We start from the raw sequence: 21,870 nt of genomic DNA on the forward strand, positions 1-21,870 counted from the left end.
TTTATAAGATACGCGCATAGCCGTGCGTATCTTATAAAATCCTGGATCGGCGTGCACAAGGCTGCCAATTTTGGGCAGCCTGCGCGCGCCAAGCCGCGCAGCCTGCCTCCGTTCCCTCCGAGGCCGCTCCGAAATCGGAGCGGCCTCGGAGGGAACTTTCTTTCGCCCTCCCCTCACCTTCCCCTCCCTTCCCCTACCCAACCCACCCCCCCCCCCCGGCCCTATCTAAACCCCCCCTTACCTTTGTCCTTCGATTTACGCCTGCTAGAAGCAGACGTTAATATACGCGCGCCAGCAGACTGCTGGCGCTCCGTCATCCGACCCGGGGGCTGGTCCGGAGGCCTGGACCATGCCCCCAGGCCAGCGCCATGCCCCGGTCCCGCCCCGAAACGCCGCGTCCCGCCCCCGAAACGGCGCATCATTCGGCCACGCCCCCTTAAAAAAAACCCGGGAGTTACGTGCGTCCCGGGGCTCTGCGCGCGCCGGCGGCCTATGCAAAATAGGCGCGCAAGGGCCCTGCTCGCGTAAATCCGGGCGGATTTACGTGAGCAGGGCTTTTAAAATCCGCCCGATTGCTTGGATAACGATTCCCAACGAGACAGGTTTGGATCAGTTGGTCCTGAAGGTCTGTTTGAAGCTTAGAGCCCAACTCCAGCCTTCCTACTTCTATAAAATGATAGAAAATACAGAAATGGCTAGTTGCCACTAAAAACAGTTTTTGCCTTTTGGCACTATTTCAGAAATTTGCCAGTATGTGTCAGAAATTAAATCATTATAAGTATTACAAATTTTTGGAAGAATTTATATAGTATTTCTTGAGGTAAATAAGGATTAAATAATCCAAATTATTCAATTTGCAAAATTTTTCTCACCCTTTAAGCTTGTTTATGGCAATAAAGGCTAATAATTTTAAAATCAAATTTCTGCATTTTGTTAGTGTGTAACCCACAGCAGCAGATACTTTTTTAGAATTTTCAGATTTTAGGTTTTCTGACAATTTGGGTTTAAAATGAGTATACAATTTATGTAGTCAAAAAAACTTTCAGGTAAAAACCATACTTTTAGCCCACATCAGCATAATGAGCAGTGCAATCGGGCACCTTAGATTTATTTATTTATCCATTCATTAAAACTACTTTCCTGGTTAAAAAAGAAATCCAAAGCAGTGTATAAGCTAAAATAAAAATATGCAAAAAAAAATCACAAAACAATAAAATAGCACAATACAAACTATCAAAAATACACAATCAAAATAGCTCAAAAATAAAATACAAATATGAAAATTAAACGATATATACTACAAGCAATATCAATAACACAAAATACTTATTCTGGCATGGTATTGGCACAACCCGAGTACATGATGTCTGTATCAGTTTCTATAATCACTATATTTGTTTTTTTATATTTGTTTTTTTATGATATTTTTCCCCTCTTAGATCCCCTACTCAGGCAGGAGAACTAAAGGGAAGTCTCCTGCAAGGTTTAAATTTAGCACTACTCCTTTGGCCTGCAGGTGTCACTTTAGCAACAGTCTTCTTAAGACTGAATATATCACTTTCACAGTGCATCCAAACTCTGCAGTCCAAGCTGGACTTGAGTCTCCTGTGTTTTTCAGTTCTGCAGCCTGAACCACAGGTCCAGCCCATTGATGCTCATGTTCATAGAGATAAGGTATCATCATGGAGATAGACATCAACTCTTAGTATTTGTTTACAAAGATGTCACTATGTATATCGATATAAACCCTACTGACAACCTTTCTGATCACATTGGGAATTCTGCTCTGCATGGAATGGTTGAAAATCAGGTGGCAGCTCCTTCAGCTGGAGCTAGAAGACGTAGCTTAAGCATTGGCTTGCTCTCACTACTAACCTGGCCATAACAATGCAAATATTGACAGCAGTACTGTAGTACAGAATAGATGTCTCTATCTGTGGTCATATTTTCAGTATTCAGTACCAGTATAGAATAAGATAACTAAGTTTTTGTCAATGTCCATAGTAATGCAGTATCAACATGGATGTCTGACATTTAATCCAGAATTATGGATGCATTCATAATTGCATACTATGATTATACATGTAGACTTCATCCTTTTAATTCAAAGCAATGCAGTTTCACTGTGAGTAGATAAAAACTATAATAGAAGTTTCCTAACCATGTAAATTGCTGAATAGAAGTCATTATGATACTAAGGTTTTCAAAACCAAGTGTGACTGCCACAGCATCTGGTCTCAGGTGAATAATTCCCAGTGAAACACATCAAAAATGGCTTGCGGCATGGTTCTGGCAGTAGCTCTATTGTATCACAGGAGTCTTTTATTCGTCTTCCATTATTAAAAAAACAAAAAAAAATACATTTCTTAATTTGAAATGGTGTTAGAGCTGGTCTGCAACTTGGAAACTAGCATAAACTTTCAAATACAGCTGTCGCCAGCTCTGTTTAAGTTTGTTGTCTGATCAGATAACGATCGGTGGGCATGAGAGGAGATCTTTGTAGCTTAGAAAATCAACTGAACTATGCTGGCCTACCGGCCTAGTGGCAGGGCAGTGTGCTGATCGAGCCAGCAAATGCTGGGGATGCTGCAGAATTGGCATTCACAGCTATAAGGGGATGGAATTTCTGCCATCACATAACAGAAACACCTATAGATGAGGAGCAAGGTGCACAAATTCAAAAGGGAGCCACAGATTGTGATCCTCTGTAGAGGACTCTCATGGCAATGACTGGGTTATAGAGGGAGGAAAGTGAAGGAATAACAGGGGGAAACTCTGATAACTACAAATGAAGGCAGATGGTGTCCTATTGCCAGAAGTGAAAGGTTCTGTCTGAACTGAAAGCCCAGAATAGGAGGAGGCTGCTAAGCAAAGAAAAAACAGATACATTTGTATGAACTAAATATATTATTAAATAAAATAGATGTATGCATTATCTAATTTTCTAAATTTTCAGGATGTGATCTAAACCATGATGCAGATGCTATCCTTATGCTAACACCAGCAATTATATACTCTTGCAGGTTGAGGTCAGTTATTATGTGTCCCAAGAATAGTAAGAGTATCAGACGTAGCATTTAACTGTTCTGCATGTCAATGGTTTATATTTCTTCTTTTACAGGTAATCACAGATTTTGATATGACATTAAGTAGATTTTCCAACAATGGAAAACGATGTCCAACCTGTCATAGTGAGTACTTTTTATTTTCTAGCATATAAAATAGTGTAAGCAATTTCCTGTTAGAGATCGTTTTCTTTCGTTTCATGTTTTTTGGTTTATCTCTGTAGAACAAACTATATATTTGCATACAAAACATACAACTCATGAAGTCAGGTTTTACAAAGAGAATTTCTTAGCTGTAATGTTTGTCATTGGGTGGTTTGAGGGATCTGAGGCAGCATAGTTTTGCCAGATCAAAGATTGTGTCAGTTGAATCTGATTTCTTTGATTTGGTAACCAGAGAGCTGGATTGGAGGCAGAAACTGGATGTGGTTTCTCAGCAGACAAGCAGGATAAGAAACCCACACAACTGGATGACATCATCAATGGCACCAATGCATGGAGTGTTTCTCAAAAGTTAAAGAAAATCCTCCAGAGGGGGAAGTGACGTCATCCCTAAGCATGGTCGCTTGAGGTGATAGCTCCTCTCCCATCTACCCTATAATAAGCACCAGCGGATAACCTGGGGCAAAGTTTTCCTTCTGGTACGCATCAGGGGTCAGATTTTACCTCAGGGATGCACCCCAGGAAAAAATTAATGGATCTGAAAGCTTTTTCGTACGAACCGGGAGGTTCAAGATTTGCGACCCTCTGTGAAGAAACCCGGGCAGGGAGAACAAGATATGGCGGACAACACGCTATAGCCGGATGCAGAGGCTGCTTGTGCTGCGGCAGAAGGAAAGGAGACAAAAAGGCTGGCAGCGACACCCGAACCTACTAAGGGTGACTTTCAGCATTGGTTCCGAGAAATTTAAAAGGATATTAAATCCATTAAAACTGACATGCAGGCGGCGCTGGCCGAGTTCCAGTCAGACCTCGGGGACTTTGGTAGAAGAATAGAGGATGTGGAGAGCATGGTAGAGGGGCAGGTGGTAGAAGCATCACACCTCAGACAGGATGTTACAGTGCTCCAAAAAACCAACGAGGAGATATTGCTCAAACTTGAGGACATGGAAAATTGATCGCGCCGCACTAACATTAGAGTGCGGGGAATACCCGAAAGTGAAGAGTTCACGGATATGACATCGACAGTGCAAAAGCTCTGTAGAGCGGTGCTTAATGTGAGATCGGAAGGGGGTGATTCGGTGGACGGTGACATTTATACTGGATTGGGCTCACAGAGCATTGCGGGGCTCCTAGGATGAATACCCCCAGAGACATTACAGCATGCCTACACAGTTTTCGTATGAAGGAGGCCATAATGCAACAAGCTCGCAAGATGGGCACCATCACCTGGGAAGGACACAGAGTTTCTATATACAATGACTTGGCGGCAGCCACATTGCAAAAAATATGGGAACGGTCAGGATCGCCCAGGGTAAATAGTACATCATCAGCATACAAAGCTAATTTATAAGTTTTATCCCCTATGGTGATCCCTTGAACCTCCTCCGCTTCCCTAATTTTTGTGGCCAGCTGACTTTTGTTATCCCCTTCACCCATTCCATTTGTATTTGGGGGAGGGGGGACACTTCAGTGTCCTGCTACCCCCGTCATCTAGTTTAAATACCTTATGGCATAGGATTTAAATTTATCTCTTAGAATTCTTTTTCCTGCCACAGACAGATATAAGCCATCTTTGACATAGAGCTTTTTATTGTTCCATAAATGGCCCCAGCCTCCAAAATATCCAAAACTTTGTTCCTTACACCAAGTTTTGAGCCATTCATTGAAGTTATCTATATGGCTTAACCTCTCTTTCCCCTTTCCTTGTACAGGTAACTCTTCTGAAAAGGCAATAGACTTCACCATGTGACTAATCTGCTTCGCCAGAGACTGGAAATTTCTCTTTATCACTTGGATATTGTTTCTAGCAAGGTCTTTGATTCCCAGATGGATGATATCAACTTCAGAGTTCTTGCTTTCTTCTTTGATCACATTGACTATTTGAATAGCATTTCTACTGACCAATGATCCCAGAAAGGTTTTAACTATAGTATTTCCCTCAAAGCGTTCCCAAATTTTAATTCCACTGTCTGTTTTTCCAATCATGGCACAGAAGAGAACCAGGAGCTTCAAGACATACCCTTGCTGCATTTGGCAAGATGTTTTTTATTTGTATTCACCGCAATTGCATGCGCTGTTTCTATGTGGATCATGATGACCCTAGTTGTGGCATTTGTAAACAGATGACAGCCAAGGCAATTAAGTAATGAAGTTTTCATCTGTTGGACATCTTTAGAGGTATATCAAAGCTCAGCCCTGCTGCATCAACACTGAAGGTATTAGAACTGAAGGATCCAGGAGCCACATCGACTACTGGCAGTCTATTGAAGTTGAGAGAACATTGGTCTTCCTTAGAGTTGGGAAGTGCTACAAGAGCAGGGAACCTTCTCATTTCTCCCACATGATGCCCAACAAGGGTTTCTTGGCATCGAGTTCAGGTTTCTAACACTGTACTCAAATCTGAGAACAGGGAAATGACAGCTGCCATTCATCCTACCAATCAGCTACATCACGAAGAGAGCTCAGCCTCCCAGGAAGGAACTAAGCCACAACAGTCTCTAAGGGTCCATGCCTGAGCCATTGGTACATCGCCTCCAGTTACTCAGGAGAAAGTGTCCTCTCCCAGTGAAATTTTATCTCAGCAGTTATTGAGAAGGAGTTGGACAGGAGGATCCTCTAAGCTCTTTTTCAATATCTTAAGTGAGTTGAAGTACTGGTACTGAGCACTTGGGCTACAGTATTGATGGAGTTTCTCTTTGAGACCACCCCACTTAGCATCTGAGTGGAACAGGACTGAGTGGAACAGGACTGACAGTGATACTGAGTGCTGACAATGCTGTCTGCACCAAGCATGAATGGATCAACACCAGATCAGGAAACCTCCCAGACCATTCATCATCGTTTATTTTTTGAAGCCCCTGCAATGGATTGATGCCCTCTTAAGTTACCACTTGAATTTAATATCAAAGACTGAATCTCAGGAGTCCTGAAAGCTGCTCTCTAGGTCTAAAGAATCAGGTTCCAAGGAAAAACTCTCACCAGGCCTCCTTTCAAATCTTCACAGGTGAGGAGTGAGTCCCTTCTAAACAGCTACTATTTCCCACATTTTGTGCAGAGAATAGCTATGGCTAGAAGTCGTAAGAGAGCTAGGCTTCTTCAAATACCTTTTGTGTCCTTAAGAAGCTGATGGCCATTGCCAGACATAAGCTCCTACAGGAAAAAGATGCAAATGTGGAAAATTCCTCTCAGTATTTCCTGTTGGAAAGAAGTTAGATACAAAATATCATGTACAAAAGGCTCCAAGATTTTAGAGTCCAGTTGCCACCCCAATCTATGGTTGTTGAATTCTGGGAAGGAGTCTCATACTTTGACCTTTACTAGAAGAATGTCTTTAAGAATACTATGCTCAGCTCTCCCATAGCATCCTATCATATTTTTATGATCGAATATATGCATTTTATTTTGGATGGGGCAAGGAAGTTCAGAGTTTCTCCAAGAAAAACTTGAAAAAAATGTTCACATAATGAATAGTGGAGAAGTGAATGGAAAATGTCTGGTCCGATCAACCTATGATTTTGAGAGCTGCTACAATGTCTTATTAGAACCCTCAGACTCGTAGATGTTGTGTTCCGGAAGTGGATCCTTGGGCCGACCGGCGAGGAGACGGTCGGAAGGCAGATCACGCACAGCCGAAGAAGGATCTTCACCGGAAACCCGAGACGCCCCCAGAGGAGCTGTTGACGCCCGGGTCGCTAGGGCTTAGGTGGCTTCGCCCTGGAAGTCCGAGGTCCCCCCAGGAGGAGCCCGTAGGGACCCGGACCGCTGGGACTTAGGTGAGAGTAAGAGCTGAAGTCACAACAGGCAGCAGAAGACTGAAGCGTGGAGACGTACCGAGGTCAAGGCAGGCAGCAGAAGTCAGAAGCGTGGAGACGTACCGAAGTCAAGGCAGGCAGCAGAAGTCAGAAGCGAGGAAACGTACCGGGGTCAAGGCAGGCAGCAGAAGTCAGAAGCGTGAAGACGTACCGAGGTCAAGGCGGGCAGCAGAAGTCAGAAGAACAGGAACGCTGAAACTGGCAGGCAGGATCAGGAACAGCAACTAACACTCAGGAGTGACCACGTTGCAAGGCAAAGCAGGAAGGAACAGTGCAGGTTTAAATCCCCCGCCGGCACTGACGTCAGGGAGAGGGCGGTTCAGCACTTCCGGGTGCTGGACCTGTAAAAGGAGAGCCCTCGCGCGCGCGCGTTCCCTGCAGGGGGGAGGAGTCAGGATCGGGCCTTGGCAGCGTTGGCAGCGTCTCCCTCGTGGAGACGCCGCTGCCATGCGGCCAGGCCGGCCCCGGATCCCGCGGCTCGCGGCAGCGCGGAGAAGACCCCGGTGGAGGTAAGGACCCGGTCGCTATGACGGCGACCGGGGCTGCAACACGTAGATGCACCCTCTAGTGGAGAAAATCTCTTGGAAGATAAAATCAAATATGTGGTGGATTTCATAAAGGACCAACACTTCAGACACACTCTAGAACCACTTCTGATCCACACTTCACATCTTCCAGGAGGTTCCAAAATGGGCTTGTAGGGAAGACGTTTTTAGGTTCAAATGATTTTTATTAAGAAAAGAATGCATAACAACTCTTGGTGTGCATGTGACTGCACATTAAGCAATAAAATATCACATTTCAGAATATCATATACACTGCATAACATTACAACCCACCCAGCACCCAACGATAAAGAAGTTTTTTCCTCAGAAGAAATATTTTCTACAGGCTTCTTGTCCACATCAACAGAGCCCAGCCTCACTTTCATGGCCACAAAAGCTCTGTACCTTACTCAGCAACTCAGTCAAAACCAGGGAAAGATTTTTGACTGGATCTAAAGTTCATAGCCAGTTTACCAGTTCTGCTATAGGCAGAACTCCCTGTGGAGGAGACTAAGTTTTACATAAACCGTTGATTGGCTATAACCTCAGACAACTGTGTGCGCTGTAGCATGGAGAACAGCTATAGATTAAGCCTGTTGAAAATCTCATCAAATCATTCTCTGAAAGGTTCTTTCTTAACCCTTTTCAGTGGGAAATGCTGCTCATGATTTCTCTTCCCTCTTACAGATCAGAGAGGTCGAACCTGGAAAGAAGATGAGGATTCTACTCCATACCCAGCAAGACTGGAAGATTCCATCCCATGCTAGGTGTGAGGGCCTTCAACAAGTATCTCCTAAAGGAGACATTCAAGATTTTTTACATGGGTGTACCATAATTCCCTTCCTAAACAAAGACTGGCTATGCTCTGTAGATCTCAAGGCTGTGTATACTCATGTAGAGCTACACCACAGCCATAGGAAGTATCTCAGTTTTGTGGTAGGGAAACCTACTTCCAGTATTACATATTACCATTTGACCTAGCACTGGCACTGTGAATGTTGATCAGATATCTAGCAGTTACCTACACAGACTGGGGGTTGCATGCAATCTCTTACTTGGACAGATGGCTGGTCAAGAGCACATCACAAGCGGGGCAAAGGAATCCATGTGCGTCATTTCAAGATGCTAGAGTTGCTAGAGTTTGTTTAAGCTACCCCAAGTTTCAATTATAGATCATAGGGGCTCTGCTAGACATGACTCGGGGGAAAAGCCTTTCTTCCCATCAATAGAATCATTAAATCAATATCCACGGTGAAAGGAATCATGCAGCGTTATCAAATATCAACCTGGAACGTGTAAAAGATGTTGGATTACTTGGCAATCGACAGTTCGTGTCACTCCCATAGATTGCCCCCATATGAGACAAGCCCAATGGACCATAAAAACTCAGAGGATTCAGGCTGCTCAAGGATCACAGGAGTGCATCTGTGTCACAAGAGAATTCAGAGAGTCCCTGTCTTGGTGGTTCTCCCATTCCAAATTGAAAAAATGTCATCTCTTCTAAATTCCTTTTTATCAAATATTTGTGACTACAGACTATTGCAATGTAGACTGAGAAGCTCATTCTGTGAGGCTTCATGCTAAAGCTAAAGCCCTGTGGTCATTTCAGAAACAAAACAATCACAACAGTTTTCTGGAACTTGAGGCAGCAAAAAATGAATTAAGGGCTTTCACAGAACAGGTGGCCGATTAAAATCGATCTTGTTCAAACAGATAATCAGATAGTTATATTCTGTTTGAACAAGCTGGAAAGAAAAAGTTCACTCATTCTGTGTTGGGAAGCTGTGGGCCACATATCTAGCAGAAAAAGAGACCCTTCTTGCAGACAAGCTCAGTCAAATTATAAACTCCCACAAATGGTCCCTGGATCAGAAGGAAATTAACAAGATGTTTATCATGTGGAGAACACCCAAGATTAACCTGTTCACAACTTGCCTAATCCAAACCCGGAGTTCTTTTAGCAGCTCCTTGTTTGGCATGTTTTGACCTTTGTTTCAAATTTACTTCCTACAGTAGAAACCGTTTGATTGATCATGCAAGAGTTTTAAATCAGCTCATCTACTAAGATTGGACACAAGAGGGTTCTATTTAACTTATTATGGGCCTTATTAAAGCAAATATTTTGCACCAAAGCTATTTGGGTTTACAATAACAAAGAGTGAAAACTTATGCAATCAAGACTTTTGGGTTTTTTTATTCTTTCATTAATTAATTTTGGAATATTTCTGTAATTGTTCTCTCACAATGAAAGTGGAGAGCATGTTGTGCAGATCAGTGAAACTCATGCTTTATTGCATTTTTTTATATATATTTTTTAGATAGAATATAAACAGTGTACAAGGGGTGTGAAGACTTTTACAGGGCACTGTATATTAAATGACACCACTTGGTTTGGGCTGGTGTCAGTCACAGATGTGGAACCGTCCAGTGTGGGGCTCTGATGTGTCCTATTTTTCATCTTCCAGTACTCGGTCGTTCATTGGTGCAGGAAAAAGGCATGCCAGTGTTCAAATCTAGTGAGATTCAGTGCTGTAATGTAAACTTGGAGGTTGCAGGAAGGGGACATACTACCCACAAACTTAGCAGAACTCTGTGCTGATTGACAGCAAGTAGAACCGGGCATTTCATAGCTTAGTTTATTAAGGTAATAGAACATTCAGCAGAAAATACTTAGATATATGTAGTGCCCAATTATGGACTAACTAAATAGAAACGTCTATTTCAGTATGACATGCCTCCTGTATTTCCTCTGAAAAAGCATGAGGCAAAGATGAGTACAAGATTTTCCTCCTTTGGACCCAAACAAGATTTGTGATAAATTTACAGGGCCTACCAAATAATATAATCAGCCTCGGTCAAAATTTAAAACAGCTATCAGAGCTTTAGTGCAATATTGCTCCTAAATTAGAATTTAAAATAACCTGGTAAAATCTAGTTATTTTAAGATTAAAAGCCATCCTCAGCTGTGATATGACTGTCTTGCTAATACTGTGCCTTTTAACTTTTGAACATCTTTAATATTGCTGTGTTCTGTGACATATTTCAAAGTCTTTATTGTCTGTAAATGAGTCATGACTTAAGATTTGAGAGCTACTAAATTAAAGAATATGCTTTTCAGAATTTCCGATTTTTGAACTGTGGTATTTTTTTTAATTGAATCTTTTTTTCATATTAGCCTTCTTTGCAAAGGAAAAGAAGGCTTTTGAGATATATCTGGGGGGGAAGGGTGGGTAGAAGTAGGGGTGTATCTTACCCCAAAGATATCTCATAAGCCTTCTTTTCCTTTACAAAGTAGACTAATAAGAAAAACAGATTCAATTAAAAAAAATACAATTCAAACATCGGAAATTCTGAAAATTGCTTTTTAATAATGCCCACAAACTTTTTTGTTTGATGTTCTGTCCACAGCAGATTTTTAGGAGATGTCAGAGGAGACGAGGATTATGACATGGGTTGTTTTCCAGTCCTTGTATTCCATGAAGGCGTGCATGTTTTGTTTTGTATCCGATTCACTTCAGATTTTCAGGAGATTTCAGGAAGTCCACAAGAATCCTAACAGGAGTATTTGCAATTACGCCAACTAATAACTTTTTGCATCCGGTCCACTCCAAATTGTCAGGAGGATCATAGCAGGGCCTTTTTTTATCCTGATATACAGTGCCAACCTTTGGGTAGGGCGGGCTGGGCAATCATGTGGAGAGCTAGAAGCAGAGCACCCTGTGCACTGCCATCATCACCCATTAGGCTGAAGAGCTGGTGAGGAGCCAATTTTTGCCCAGAGAGCCATTTGCCCTAGAGCCAGCCCTGTGCTTATAATTTTATGTTTGTTTTAATGTCTTTTTTTTTTTTTTTATGATTGCAAATTTTGTAATCCACATTAAATGATTAGAAATAGCAGAATACAAGTTGTTAGAATAATAAAATAAATATATGCATGCATCCCTGCACTCTGCAAGTACCTGTGCACAATTATGGCTTCCTCTTCCCTTCCCTCCTACCTATCCTAAATAACTTTTAGGTTTTGCATCTGGACGTCAAAGGATTGCTAAGGATTATGACAGGTTTTAGGTGGTCCACGTATTCCACCAATATGTATGCAGTTCTGCCACCTAATTGCTTTAATTTTTTACATCCAGTCAATATCAAATTTTTAGGACATTAAAAATCTGATAGGGGGTTTTTTTTTCAGATATATATTTTTATGAACTATGAATGCACACATTGTATGCATCTCTGAAAGTAGGTTGCATTTATTCTGTCTGGAACTTGTGTAAATTGCAAATCTGCAAAGACCAGAATCAATGTCCTGCCAACATGGACATCACTAATCTGAGTAGTAAGGAGTAGATTATGGCAGTGTGGCACATCACAGTGCTCTTCAGGAACACTAGTAAGTAATGTAAGAAGAGCAAGAGTGGATTGAAACTATTTTCTATACCAGATTTCTTCTAAGAGTTGTTTGTTTTTTTTCATTTCAGACATAATTGACAACTGCAAGCTCATCACAGAGGAATGTCGGCAAAAGGTAACTAAAAATGAAAAATACATGAAAAATACATGAAAAGCAGATCCCATATATTGCAAATTTTACAACAATTATTCAGATAATGTTAGCAATCAGGTTTGTGTACCTGAGGATAAACTAATGGCCACATGCTGCCAGGATGCCCAGGAGAGCTCCGGTTCAGAAGAAAGGTTTCCTTCGGCTTTTAGCCCAGTGGTTCTCAACTGCAGTCTTTCAGTCCCCCAGATGGGGATCTATTTTAAATGGGCCAGTCCAGTGGTTCAGTAACAGTGATGCACACTGGCATACAGAAGACCTGGCTTCAATTTTTGAACCCAGTATTGCTCCTCTGATAGGCTAGGCTTAGGGGGATGGAGAGTCTGCCATCGCAAGTATTTATTTATTTATTTAACTTTTTTTTTTTATATATACCGGGATTCATACAAGATATTGCATATCGTCTCGGTTTACATTGAAACTGAAAACAAGTATGAGAGCATGCTAAATTACATAGAACATAAAATGCTGATAACATAGAATGCTAAATGCTAATTACATGTATTGCTAGTTGCATGGAACTGTGATAACAAGCATGAGAGAATGTTAATGCTAATGCTAAATACATAATACAAGGTATGAAGTTAGGGTCTGAGTAATATTGGGTCAGAGTAAGTGGGGAGCAAAAACTTGGAACATACTAGAGAGGGAAGAAAGCAAATTTATCTTAATAGGCGTCTGTGTTCTAAGTTCTAAGTAGCAAAACCTAGTGGTGACACTTAGAATGCGAACATAAGAACATAAGAAAATGCCATACTGGGTCAGACCAAGGGTCCATCAAGCCCAGCATCCTGTTTCCAACAGTGGCCAATCCAGGCCATAAGAACCTGGCAAGTACCCAAAAACTAAGTCTATTCCATGTAACCATTGCTAATGGCAGTGGCTATTCTCTAAGGGAACTTAATAGCAGGTAATGGACTTCTCCTCCAAGAACTTATCCAATCCTTTTTTAAACACAGCTATACTAACTGCACGAACCACATTCTCTGGCAACAAATTCCAGAGTTTAATTGTGCGTTGAGTAAAAAAGAACTTTCTCCGATTAGTTTTAAATGTGCCCCATGCTAACTTCATGGAGTGCCCCCTAGTCTTTCTACTATCCGAAAGAGTAAATAACCGATTCACATCTACCCGTTCTAGACCTCTCATGATTTTAAACACCTCTATCATATCCCCCCTCAGTCGTCTCTTCTCCAAGCTGAAAAGTCCTAACCTCTTTAGTCTTTCCTCATAGGGGAGTTGTTCCATTCCCCTTATCATTTTGGTAGCCCTTCTCTGTACCTTCTCCATCGCAATTATATCTTTTTTGAGATGCGGCGACCAGAATTGTACACAGTATTCAAGGTGCGGTCTCACCATGGAGCGATACAGAGGCATTATGACATTTTCCGTTTTATTCATCATTCCTTTTCTAATAATTCCCAACATTCTGTTTGCTTTTTTGACTGCCGCAGCACACTGCACCGACGATTTCAATGTGTTATCCACTATGACACCTAGATCTCTTTCTTGGGTTGTAGCACCTAATATGGAACCCAACATTGTGTAATTATAGCATGGGTTATTTTTCCCTATATGCATCACCTTGCACTTATCCACATTAAATTTCATCTGCCATTTGGATGCCCAATTTTCCAGTCTCACAAGGTCTTCCTGCAATTTATCACAATCTGCTTGTGTTTTAACTACTCTGAACAATTTTGTGTCATCTGCAAATTTGATTATCTCACTCGTCGTATTTCTTTCCAGATCATTTATAAATATATTGAACAGTAAGGGTCCCAAATCAGATCCCTGAGGCACTCCACTGTCCACTCCCTTCCACTGAGAAAATTGCCCATTTAATCCTACTCTCTGTTTCCTGTCTTTTAGCCAGTTTGCAATCCACAAAAGGACATCGCCACCTATCCCATGACTTTTTACTTTTCCTAGAAGCCTCTCATGAGGAACTTTGTCAAACGCCTTCTGAAAATCCAAGTATACTATATCTACCGGTTCACCTTTATCCACATGTTTATTAACTCCTTCAAAAAAGTGAAGCAGATTTGTGAGGCAAGACTTGCCCTGGGTAAAGCCATGCTGACTTTGTTCCATTAAACCATGTCTTTCTATATGTTCTGTGATTTTGATGTTTAGAACACTTTCCACTATTTTTCCTGGCACTGAAGTCAGGCTAACCGGTCTGTAGTTTCCCGGATCGCCCCTGGAGCCCTTTTTAAATATTGGGGTTACATTTGCTATCCTCCAGTCTTCAGGTACAATGGATGACTTTAATGATAAGTTACAAATTTTTACTAATAGGTCTGAAATTTCATTTTTTAGTTCCTTCAGAACTCTGGGGTGTATACCATCCGGTCCAGGTGATTTACTACTCTTCAGTTTGTCAATCAGGCCTACCACATCTTCTAGGTTCACCGTGATTTGATTCAGTCCATCTGAATCATTACCCATGAAAACCTTCTCCATTACGGGTACCTCCCCAACATCCTCTTCAGTAAACACCGAAGCAAAGAAATCATTTAATCTTTCCGCGATGGCCTTATCTTCTCTAAGTGCCCCTTTAACCCAGGGTCTGGAAGAGTCTGTGATGAGAACTCACAGAGATTGGCAGAATTGATGGGACAGGAGGATGAAGAAATAGGGACAAAAATCCAGGAATTTGTAATAAAGATTTATGGCACTATAGCCCAACAGAGGCCAGTTCTGATTGAGCTAGGAGTCCAGAAGACCAGGTGGTAACTTATCGTCAATGAAAATTCACAAGATAATATTTCATATGTTTGGCCTAAAAATGAGGATCATTCTGCATGTTTTGGTTACCTTGAAAACCAAGATCTGTTTGTAGGGATGAAGAAAGCAAAGTATAGTTAGAAGGAGATCAGAGTATAGCTTTCAAGAAGGTCAAAGAGGAGAAAAAGCAGGAAAACCAAACCCACGATTGTGTACTAGTTTCTCTCCTCATTTATTTTGCCTCTAGTCCTCTCCCCCTCATAGACCAACACTGCATACATACATACTTTATTTCTCATGAAAAAGCTTCTGGCACATAAGCTTAATGAATAAACATTCTTGAGATAAACATTTGATGTAAAGCAATGCTAGACTTGGCATAGGTGTAGCAGATGCTTCACATTTTTTAAAATATGCTGCAGTTATATCATTGTATAAAGCTTTTGTATTAAAATGTGTGCACTGTACAGTTTCAATAAATATTAAGTATATGGCAAGGTTCACACCCCTTCTGTCTGAGTGTAACTATCAGGGGGAAGTGAGCAAGTTATGTCCTTCTTTCATGTACTAGCAGAGCTTGTCACCTGAAGCCCTCCCCACCCACAGACACAGAAAACTTAAAACCCGTTTTATAAAATGTTTTCAAATCGCCTTTAAAAAAAAAAAAAAGTCCCTCTTTTTCTGTAGTGGCAGATACCCTGCTGGGAGATTTGCAGCATGTTTAAAAGATTAAAAGTACTGTCTAAGCAGCAACATCTGGAGTGGAAAAAACATTGGTCTGAAAACAGTGAGAGTGAAGTTCAAATGCCAGAAAAATAAGGACAAGAATTAATTTGATACAGTTTCTAGAGTTTAGTTTCTTGGTCTAACTACCAGCATACAAGAACTCTCCATATTTCAAATAGTAACAGATTTCTTTCTTTCCAGCTATATCAACTAAAAGAAACATATTATCCTATTGAAATTGACCCTAATCTTACCATAGAAGAGAAGTATCCTTACATGGTTGAATGGTAAGTTTTACAATTTGTATGTTTACATTCTGAAATTTAATTCCACTTCATGCATCTGATGACGTGGACTCTGTCCTTGAAAGATCATGCCTCAATAAATTTGTCAGTCTATAAGGTGCCACCCGCCTCATGTCCTTCAAATTCCATATGGTGCGTTAGTGATTTCTCCAGATGTAGCTGTTAAGAGATTCAGGACCATTACCGAGGAGTAGATTAAAAAATGTAAATGATTTATTGTCGTCCATGTCAGCTGACTGTAACAACTTGCTGTCTTGTGATGTATACTTTCTGAACGGTTCACCATGTGTACAATTTTCCTTTAAAGCTGTTCCAAATATTTAAGCAAATCTGAACCTTTTTTTTAATCTAACTTAATTGTATTTCTTCAAGATGGGCAAATATCAGGGGTTCTTCTGAGAGTACAACTGGGTTTAGTTTCTCATTTTCTGTTCATAGATGTGCATCTGCTTGCATAAGGGTCAACATAATTGATTTTACAATGAGTTTTATATTATTTTCTTGTTGTGAAAGTTCTCATGCTGAGTCATATCTTCTACTTTATGTACTTTTTACTCTTGTTAAATTCACCAAATGTCCGTCTAAAGAAAAAAGCATTAACTGCAGAAGTTAATATTGTTCAGGTGCAATGAAAGTGAATATTTAATTCTAGCCTAGTAGTAAATGAAGTTCATAAGTCTCTGTTTCTAAAGATGCACCATTTCTGACTGATATTGCTTTCTATTTTGTTTTTATTCTAGGTACACGAAATCACATACGTTACTGGTTGAACAACGTTTACAAAAAGACAAATTTGCAGAAATTGTGAGGGAATCGGATGTAATACTGAAGTAAGGCTTTTCTCTTCCTAAAATTTCCTGATCCACAGGCTTTACTCAATAAGATAAACTGGAGTAGCAGTGTGTTGGGAGAGCTGGGTTTACAGTGTCCTGGATGAGTTTACATGATCTTGCAATTTGATCTGATCTTATAAAACAGCAGTAAGCTCCCCTGTGCAATAGACAATAATGAATAAATGCATTTCTGAAGTAGTCAATCGGAATCAGTGCTGTGGAAACATCAGCAAATTGCATATTTTCAGAGTTATTTCGCATTTGGTTTTTACCTCATTTAGACTAGAATCTCTAGCAAATTTTAAAGAGATGTTGCAAGTTTACTTGCTAAAAAAAAAGTTAGCCCTGTAGAAATGATGCTAGAGGTTTTGTAACAGAAAAGAAGACATTCCCTGTATGTACCCGGATCAGTCCAGACCGTGGGTTGAGCCTCCTGTCCAGCAGATGGAGACAGACCAAAACTGAAGAGGGTATCCTATATCAGGACAGAGCCTACCCTGCAGCCCTTCAGTATTTGTCTGTCTCCAGCAGATGGATCAGCTCACCCTGCGGTCTCCTGATCTGGGCTAATCAGCCTTCTTCCTTTTCTTTTGTGCGGATCAAGCAAGTAGTAGTCTCTTAAGGATTTTCCAAATTAAAAAAAAAAAAGGATAAAGTTTAATTTATCTTAATTCCTCTATTTTTTGCAGGAGACGGTTCCATCTCCTGGCTCTTGCCGGACTTAGGGGGGCTTCGCCCCTTGTGCACTGCATAGCCTAAGTCCATAGCTGCTTCACTGTTGTGGGGACCGAGGCTGGTGGTCCAGTCTTTCGCCTCCCTCCCCTCTGGCTGCCTAGAGAGCTCAGGGCTCCATTGCTTTTTCCCCTCAGCTTTCTTCAGTCCTTGTAAAAAAAAATATATATATATTAATAGTTGAATATATAAATCAAAGGGCAATAAATAATTAAATACAGGGAATTTTTGAGATTTAGCCGGCAGCCAGATACAGGGAGCGTTCAGGATTCACTCCCCTGCCTACGCTCCTGCCGACAGAGACTTCACTCGGCTATTTTTAGCTGACAGCTGATTTTTGTTTTTCTCAGCTCTTCAGCAGGGATGCCGCAGCTAAGTGCCTGCATCGCGTGTGGAGAGCCCTCGTTGTGCTTATCGTGCGAGGGGTTCTGCTCTGCCTGCCTGCCTGCCGGGTGAGGAAGGCCCCTCCTTGGCAGGGCAAGCAAATTTAGCTCAGGGGCGCACTCTGCCACGCATTGTTCCCAGGTCAGCAAACCGCGGGAACGGCGGAATTTCAGCAGCTCCCAATTTAAGCCCCAAGGTCCCCCAGGATGAGGTTCCTGACCCTCCCTCTCCCCCTCCCCCCTCTGGGAAATCCAGGACTCGTTTTTCCTCCAATTTTGTTCTCCTCCTGCATAAATCTTATTTAGCCAGCTTGCAGGTGGAGGAGGACCCTTCCCCAGGCCCCCCCCCCGCCAAAAATTCCGCATCCAGCGCCACTGCCCGTTCTTCCTGTCCCGGAGCCCCAGGGGTCTGTTAGGGTGCAGGTGGCCCCTATTCCTGCCCCCCCCCCCCGGTGGCCCCAGTTACCCCAGATCCGGATCACATGGCAGATTTGGCGAGCGCACTCCCACCTCTGGAGGGGGATGATCCTAGGGTCCTCCGCATATTTCAGAGGGAGGAGTTGGAGGCCCTCATCCCCTTTGTCCTTCAGGAGCTGGGGCTGGAGGCGCCCCCTGCGGACACCCTTACGGCCTCCTTGCCCAAGGATATGGACCCAGTCCTGGCGGGACTCAGGGCTCCGGCAAGCGCCTTTCCCTTTCATCCGATGCATAAATTGCTGCTCCTGCGGGAATGGGAGGCTCTCGAAGCGGGACTCCGGGTGGGGCGGGCTATGGACAAGCTCTATCCCCTCCCGGAGGAATGCTTGGACATGCTGAAGATTCCCACCGTGACTCTTCTGTTTCGGCGGTCACTAAACACAACACTATTCCTGTGGTGGGATCAACGGCTCTGAAGGAAGGACAGGATCGTAAGCTCGAGGCCCATCTGAAGCGGATCTTTGAAGTCCTGGCCCTGGGAGTCCAAGCGACTATCTGCAGCAGTCTCATGCAGCAGGCAGGTTTCAGGTGGGTTCAGCAATTACTCAGCACCCAGGACCTCCCGTCTGCAGAGGCGCAGAGCAGGCTGATCGTTTGGAAGGTGTCATAGCATATGGAGCTGATGCGCTGTACGACCTCCTCCGCATCCAGGCAAAGGCAATGGTCTTGGCTGTCTCTGCTAGAAGACTCCTCTGGCTCCGCAATTGCTCCACTGACCCATCTTCCAAGGCAAAGCTGGGCACGTTGCCCTTCAACGGTAAGTTGCTTTTTGGAGAGGACCTAGAACAGCGTATCAATTCCTTGGGGGAAAACAAGGTACATAAGCTACCGGAGGACCGTCCAAAATAGTCTCGATCATTTGCGTTCTCACGTCCTCGCTTCCGGGGGGCAGCGGAGATACACACCCCGTGGACGAGGTGGCTCCTCAAGAGGTTATTCTTCCCGGTCTCAATCCTGGTCTCAGCCCTTTCGCAGACGCCAGTCCTTCCGTGAGGGACCAGCTCAGCGCTCCACCTCAAAACCCGCCCCACAGTGAAGTTCTGTTGACCCACTCCTCAGTTCCTCTGCTGGGAGGTCGTCTCTCTCAGTTCTTCGGGGAATGGATCAAAATCACGTCGGACCAGTGGGTCCTCGACATTGTCCGAGACTGTTACACCTTAGAATTTGTTCGAGATCTACCGGACCTCTTTGTATTCTCCCCATGTGGCCGTCTCAAGCAAGAGGTAGTGGAGCAAACCCTCACCAGGCTTCTGAGTCTGGGCGCAGTGGTCCCGGTTCCGAAGGAGGAGCTCGGCGCAGGCCAGTATTCTATCTATTTCGTGGTTCCCAAGAAGGATGGTGCCTTTCGGCCGATCTTAGACTTCAAGAGGGTCAACCGGGCCCTCAAGATCCCACATTTTCGCATGGAAACCTTGAGAGCGGTCATAGCGGCGGTCCACCCTGGAGAATTCCTCGCCTCTCTCGATTTGACAGAGGCCTACTTCCACATTTCGATTCACCGCGATTACCAGAAGTATTTTTGCTTCCACATCCTCAACCGGGATTTTCAGTTTCGGGCGCTGCCCTTCGGCCTCACTACCGCACCACATACCTTCACCAAGGTCATGGTTGTGGTGGCGGCGGCCCTATGCCGCGAAGGAGTCCTAGTCCACCCCTATCTGGACGACTGGCTTGTGAGGGCCAAGTCGGAGACTCTCTGCAAACAGGCGGTGGATCGGGTTTTAGCTCTCCTCGTGTCGCTCGGCTGGATAGTGAATTTTCCCAAAAGCAATCTTCTGCCTTCCCAGGTGTTAGAGTTCCTGGGGGCCCACTTCGATACTCGGATCGGCAAGGTGTTCCTACCTCGTGCGCGGGCTCTCAAGTTGATCGACCAGGTTCGGAATCTGCACTCGCTGCCTCTTCCAACGACCTGGGACTACCTACAGGTCTTGGGCTCCAAGGCTTCCACCATAGACTTCGTCCCCTGGGCATTTGCTCATATGCGACCGTTACAGAGAGCTTTGCTATCCCGTTGGCAGCCGGTGTCGGAAGTTTCATATAGTTCTCCCGCTTTCGGCCTCTACCGCCGCCGCCTTGCAGTGGTGACTTTTGCTTCCTCATCTTCTCTGAGGAATGCCTCTTCAAGCACCGCAGTGGACGATAGTAACCACGGACACCAGTCTCTCGGGCTGGGGCACAGTCTGCCAGTCCCAGTCCACTCAGGGGATCTGGTCTCCGGTTCAGTCTCGTTGGCACATCAATCGGTTGGAGGCCCGGGCGGTGCGTCTGGCTCTGCAGGAGTTTCTTCCCCTGTTACGCGGCAAAGCAGTGAGGGTTCTTTCCGACAACTCCACCACAGTGGCTTATATCAACCGTCGGGGAAGCACTCTCAGTCGCCTGGTAACTCTAGAAGCCAGCTGGCTCTTCGAATGGGCAGAGCGGCATCTGGAATGCCTGGCGGCCTCCCACATAGCTGGCAAGGAGAATGTACAAGCCAATTTCCTCAGTCGTCAGGCTCTCGATCCGGGAGAGTGGGATCTCTCAGAGGGAGCTATGGATCTGATCGTCCACAGATAGGGTCCCCCTCACCTGGATCTCATGGTGACATTGCACAATGCCAAGGCCAACCGCTTCTTCAGCTGCTGGAGGGAGCATGGCTCGGAGGGAGTGGATGCTCTGGCTCTTCCTTGGCCCGCGGACATCCTTCTGTACATGTCCCTCTGTGGCCCCTGGTGGGCAAAGTTCTCCGAAGAATAGAACTCCACCGAGGGCCAGTGATTCTGGTAGCACCCGAATGGCCTCGCAGACCATGGTTCACGGATCTTGTCAACCTGGCAACAGACTGTCCTCTCTGGCTAGGCCATCTTCCTCGCCCGCTTCGGCAGGGGCCCGTATTTTTCGACCAGGCCGATTGCTTTTGTCTAGCGGCCTGGCTTTTGAACGGAGACATCTGAGGCATAAAGGCTATAAGGAGGAGGTTATTTCCACTTTACTTCGAGCTCGCAAGCAGTCGACTTCTCTAGCTTACGTGCGAGTTTGGAAGGTCTTTGAGACTGAGACTGTGCGGAGTCCGGCATCTCAGCACGCTCCGCTCCGGTCTCGTTGGTCCTTTCTTTGCTACAGAAGGGTCTCTCCAAGGGCCTTTCCTTCAGTTCTCTGCGCATGCAAGTTTCCGCTCTCGGCTCTCTCCTCGGACGGGTCGAGGGTCATCCCTTAGTGGGTCACCCAGACATGGTTCGGTTCTTGAAGGGAGTCAAGCACTTGCGACTGCCTGCTCGTTCTACTTGCCCATCGTGGAGTCTCAATCTCGTCTTCAGGGCTCTTTGTATAGCCCCATTTGAGCCTCTCCGTCGGGCTACGGTAAAGGACCTCATGCTCAAGACAGTTTTTCTAGTCTCTATTTCTTCCGTTCGGCGTGTTTCTGAGATTCAAGCATTGTCCTGTCGGGAACCTTTTTTGCATTTCTCCGATTCAGGAGTTTCTCTCAAGATGGTACCTTCTTTCTTGCCGAAGGTTGTCTTCACTTTCCATGTCAACCAGTCAGTGGAACTTCCTGCATT

General features: G+C 43.9%; 1 protein-coding gene across 6 annotated transcripts in view; it reads left to right on the top strand.

Moving 5' to 3' along the window:
- Positions 1-21,870, top strand: part of NT5C3A (5'-nucleotidase, cytosolic IIIA) — a 198,295-nt gene that overhangs the window by 124,475 nt on the left and 51,950 nt on the right. For all 6 annotated transcript variants that reach the window (XM_029589778.1, XM_029589781.1, XM_029589782.1 and 3 more), the window contains 4 exons: positions 3,122-3,191; positions 12,063-12,109; positions 15,803-15,888; positions 16,647-16,736. In XM_029589778.1, the coding sequence (XP_029445638.1) occupies positions 3,122-3,191; positions 12,063-12,109; positions 15,803-15,888; positions 16,647-16,736 (293 nt within the window). The remainder of the gene's footprint in view (positions 1-3,121; positions 3,192-12,062; positions 12,110-15,802; positions 15,889-16,646; positions 16,737-21,870) is intronic.

This window comes from Rhinatrema bivittatum, chromosome 2 (genome assembly GCF_901001135.1).
Source record: "Rhinatrema bivittatum chromosome 2, aRhiBiv1.1, whole genome shotgun sequence".
Classification (NCBI taxonomy): domain Eukaryota; kingdom Metazoa; phylum Chordata; class Amphibia; order Gymnophiona; family Rhinatrematidae; genus Rhinatrema; species Rhinatrema bivittatum.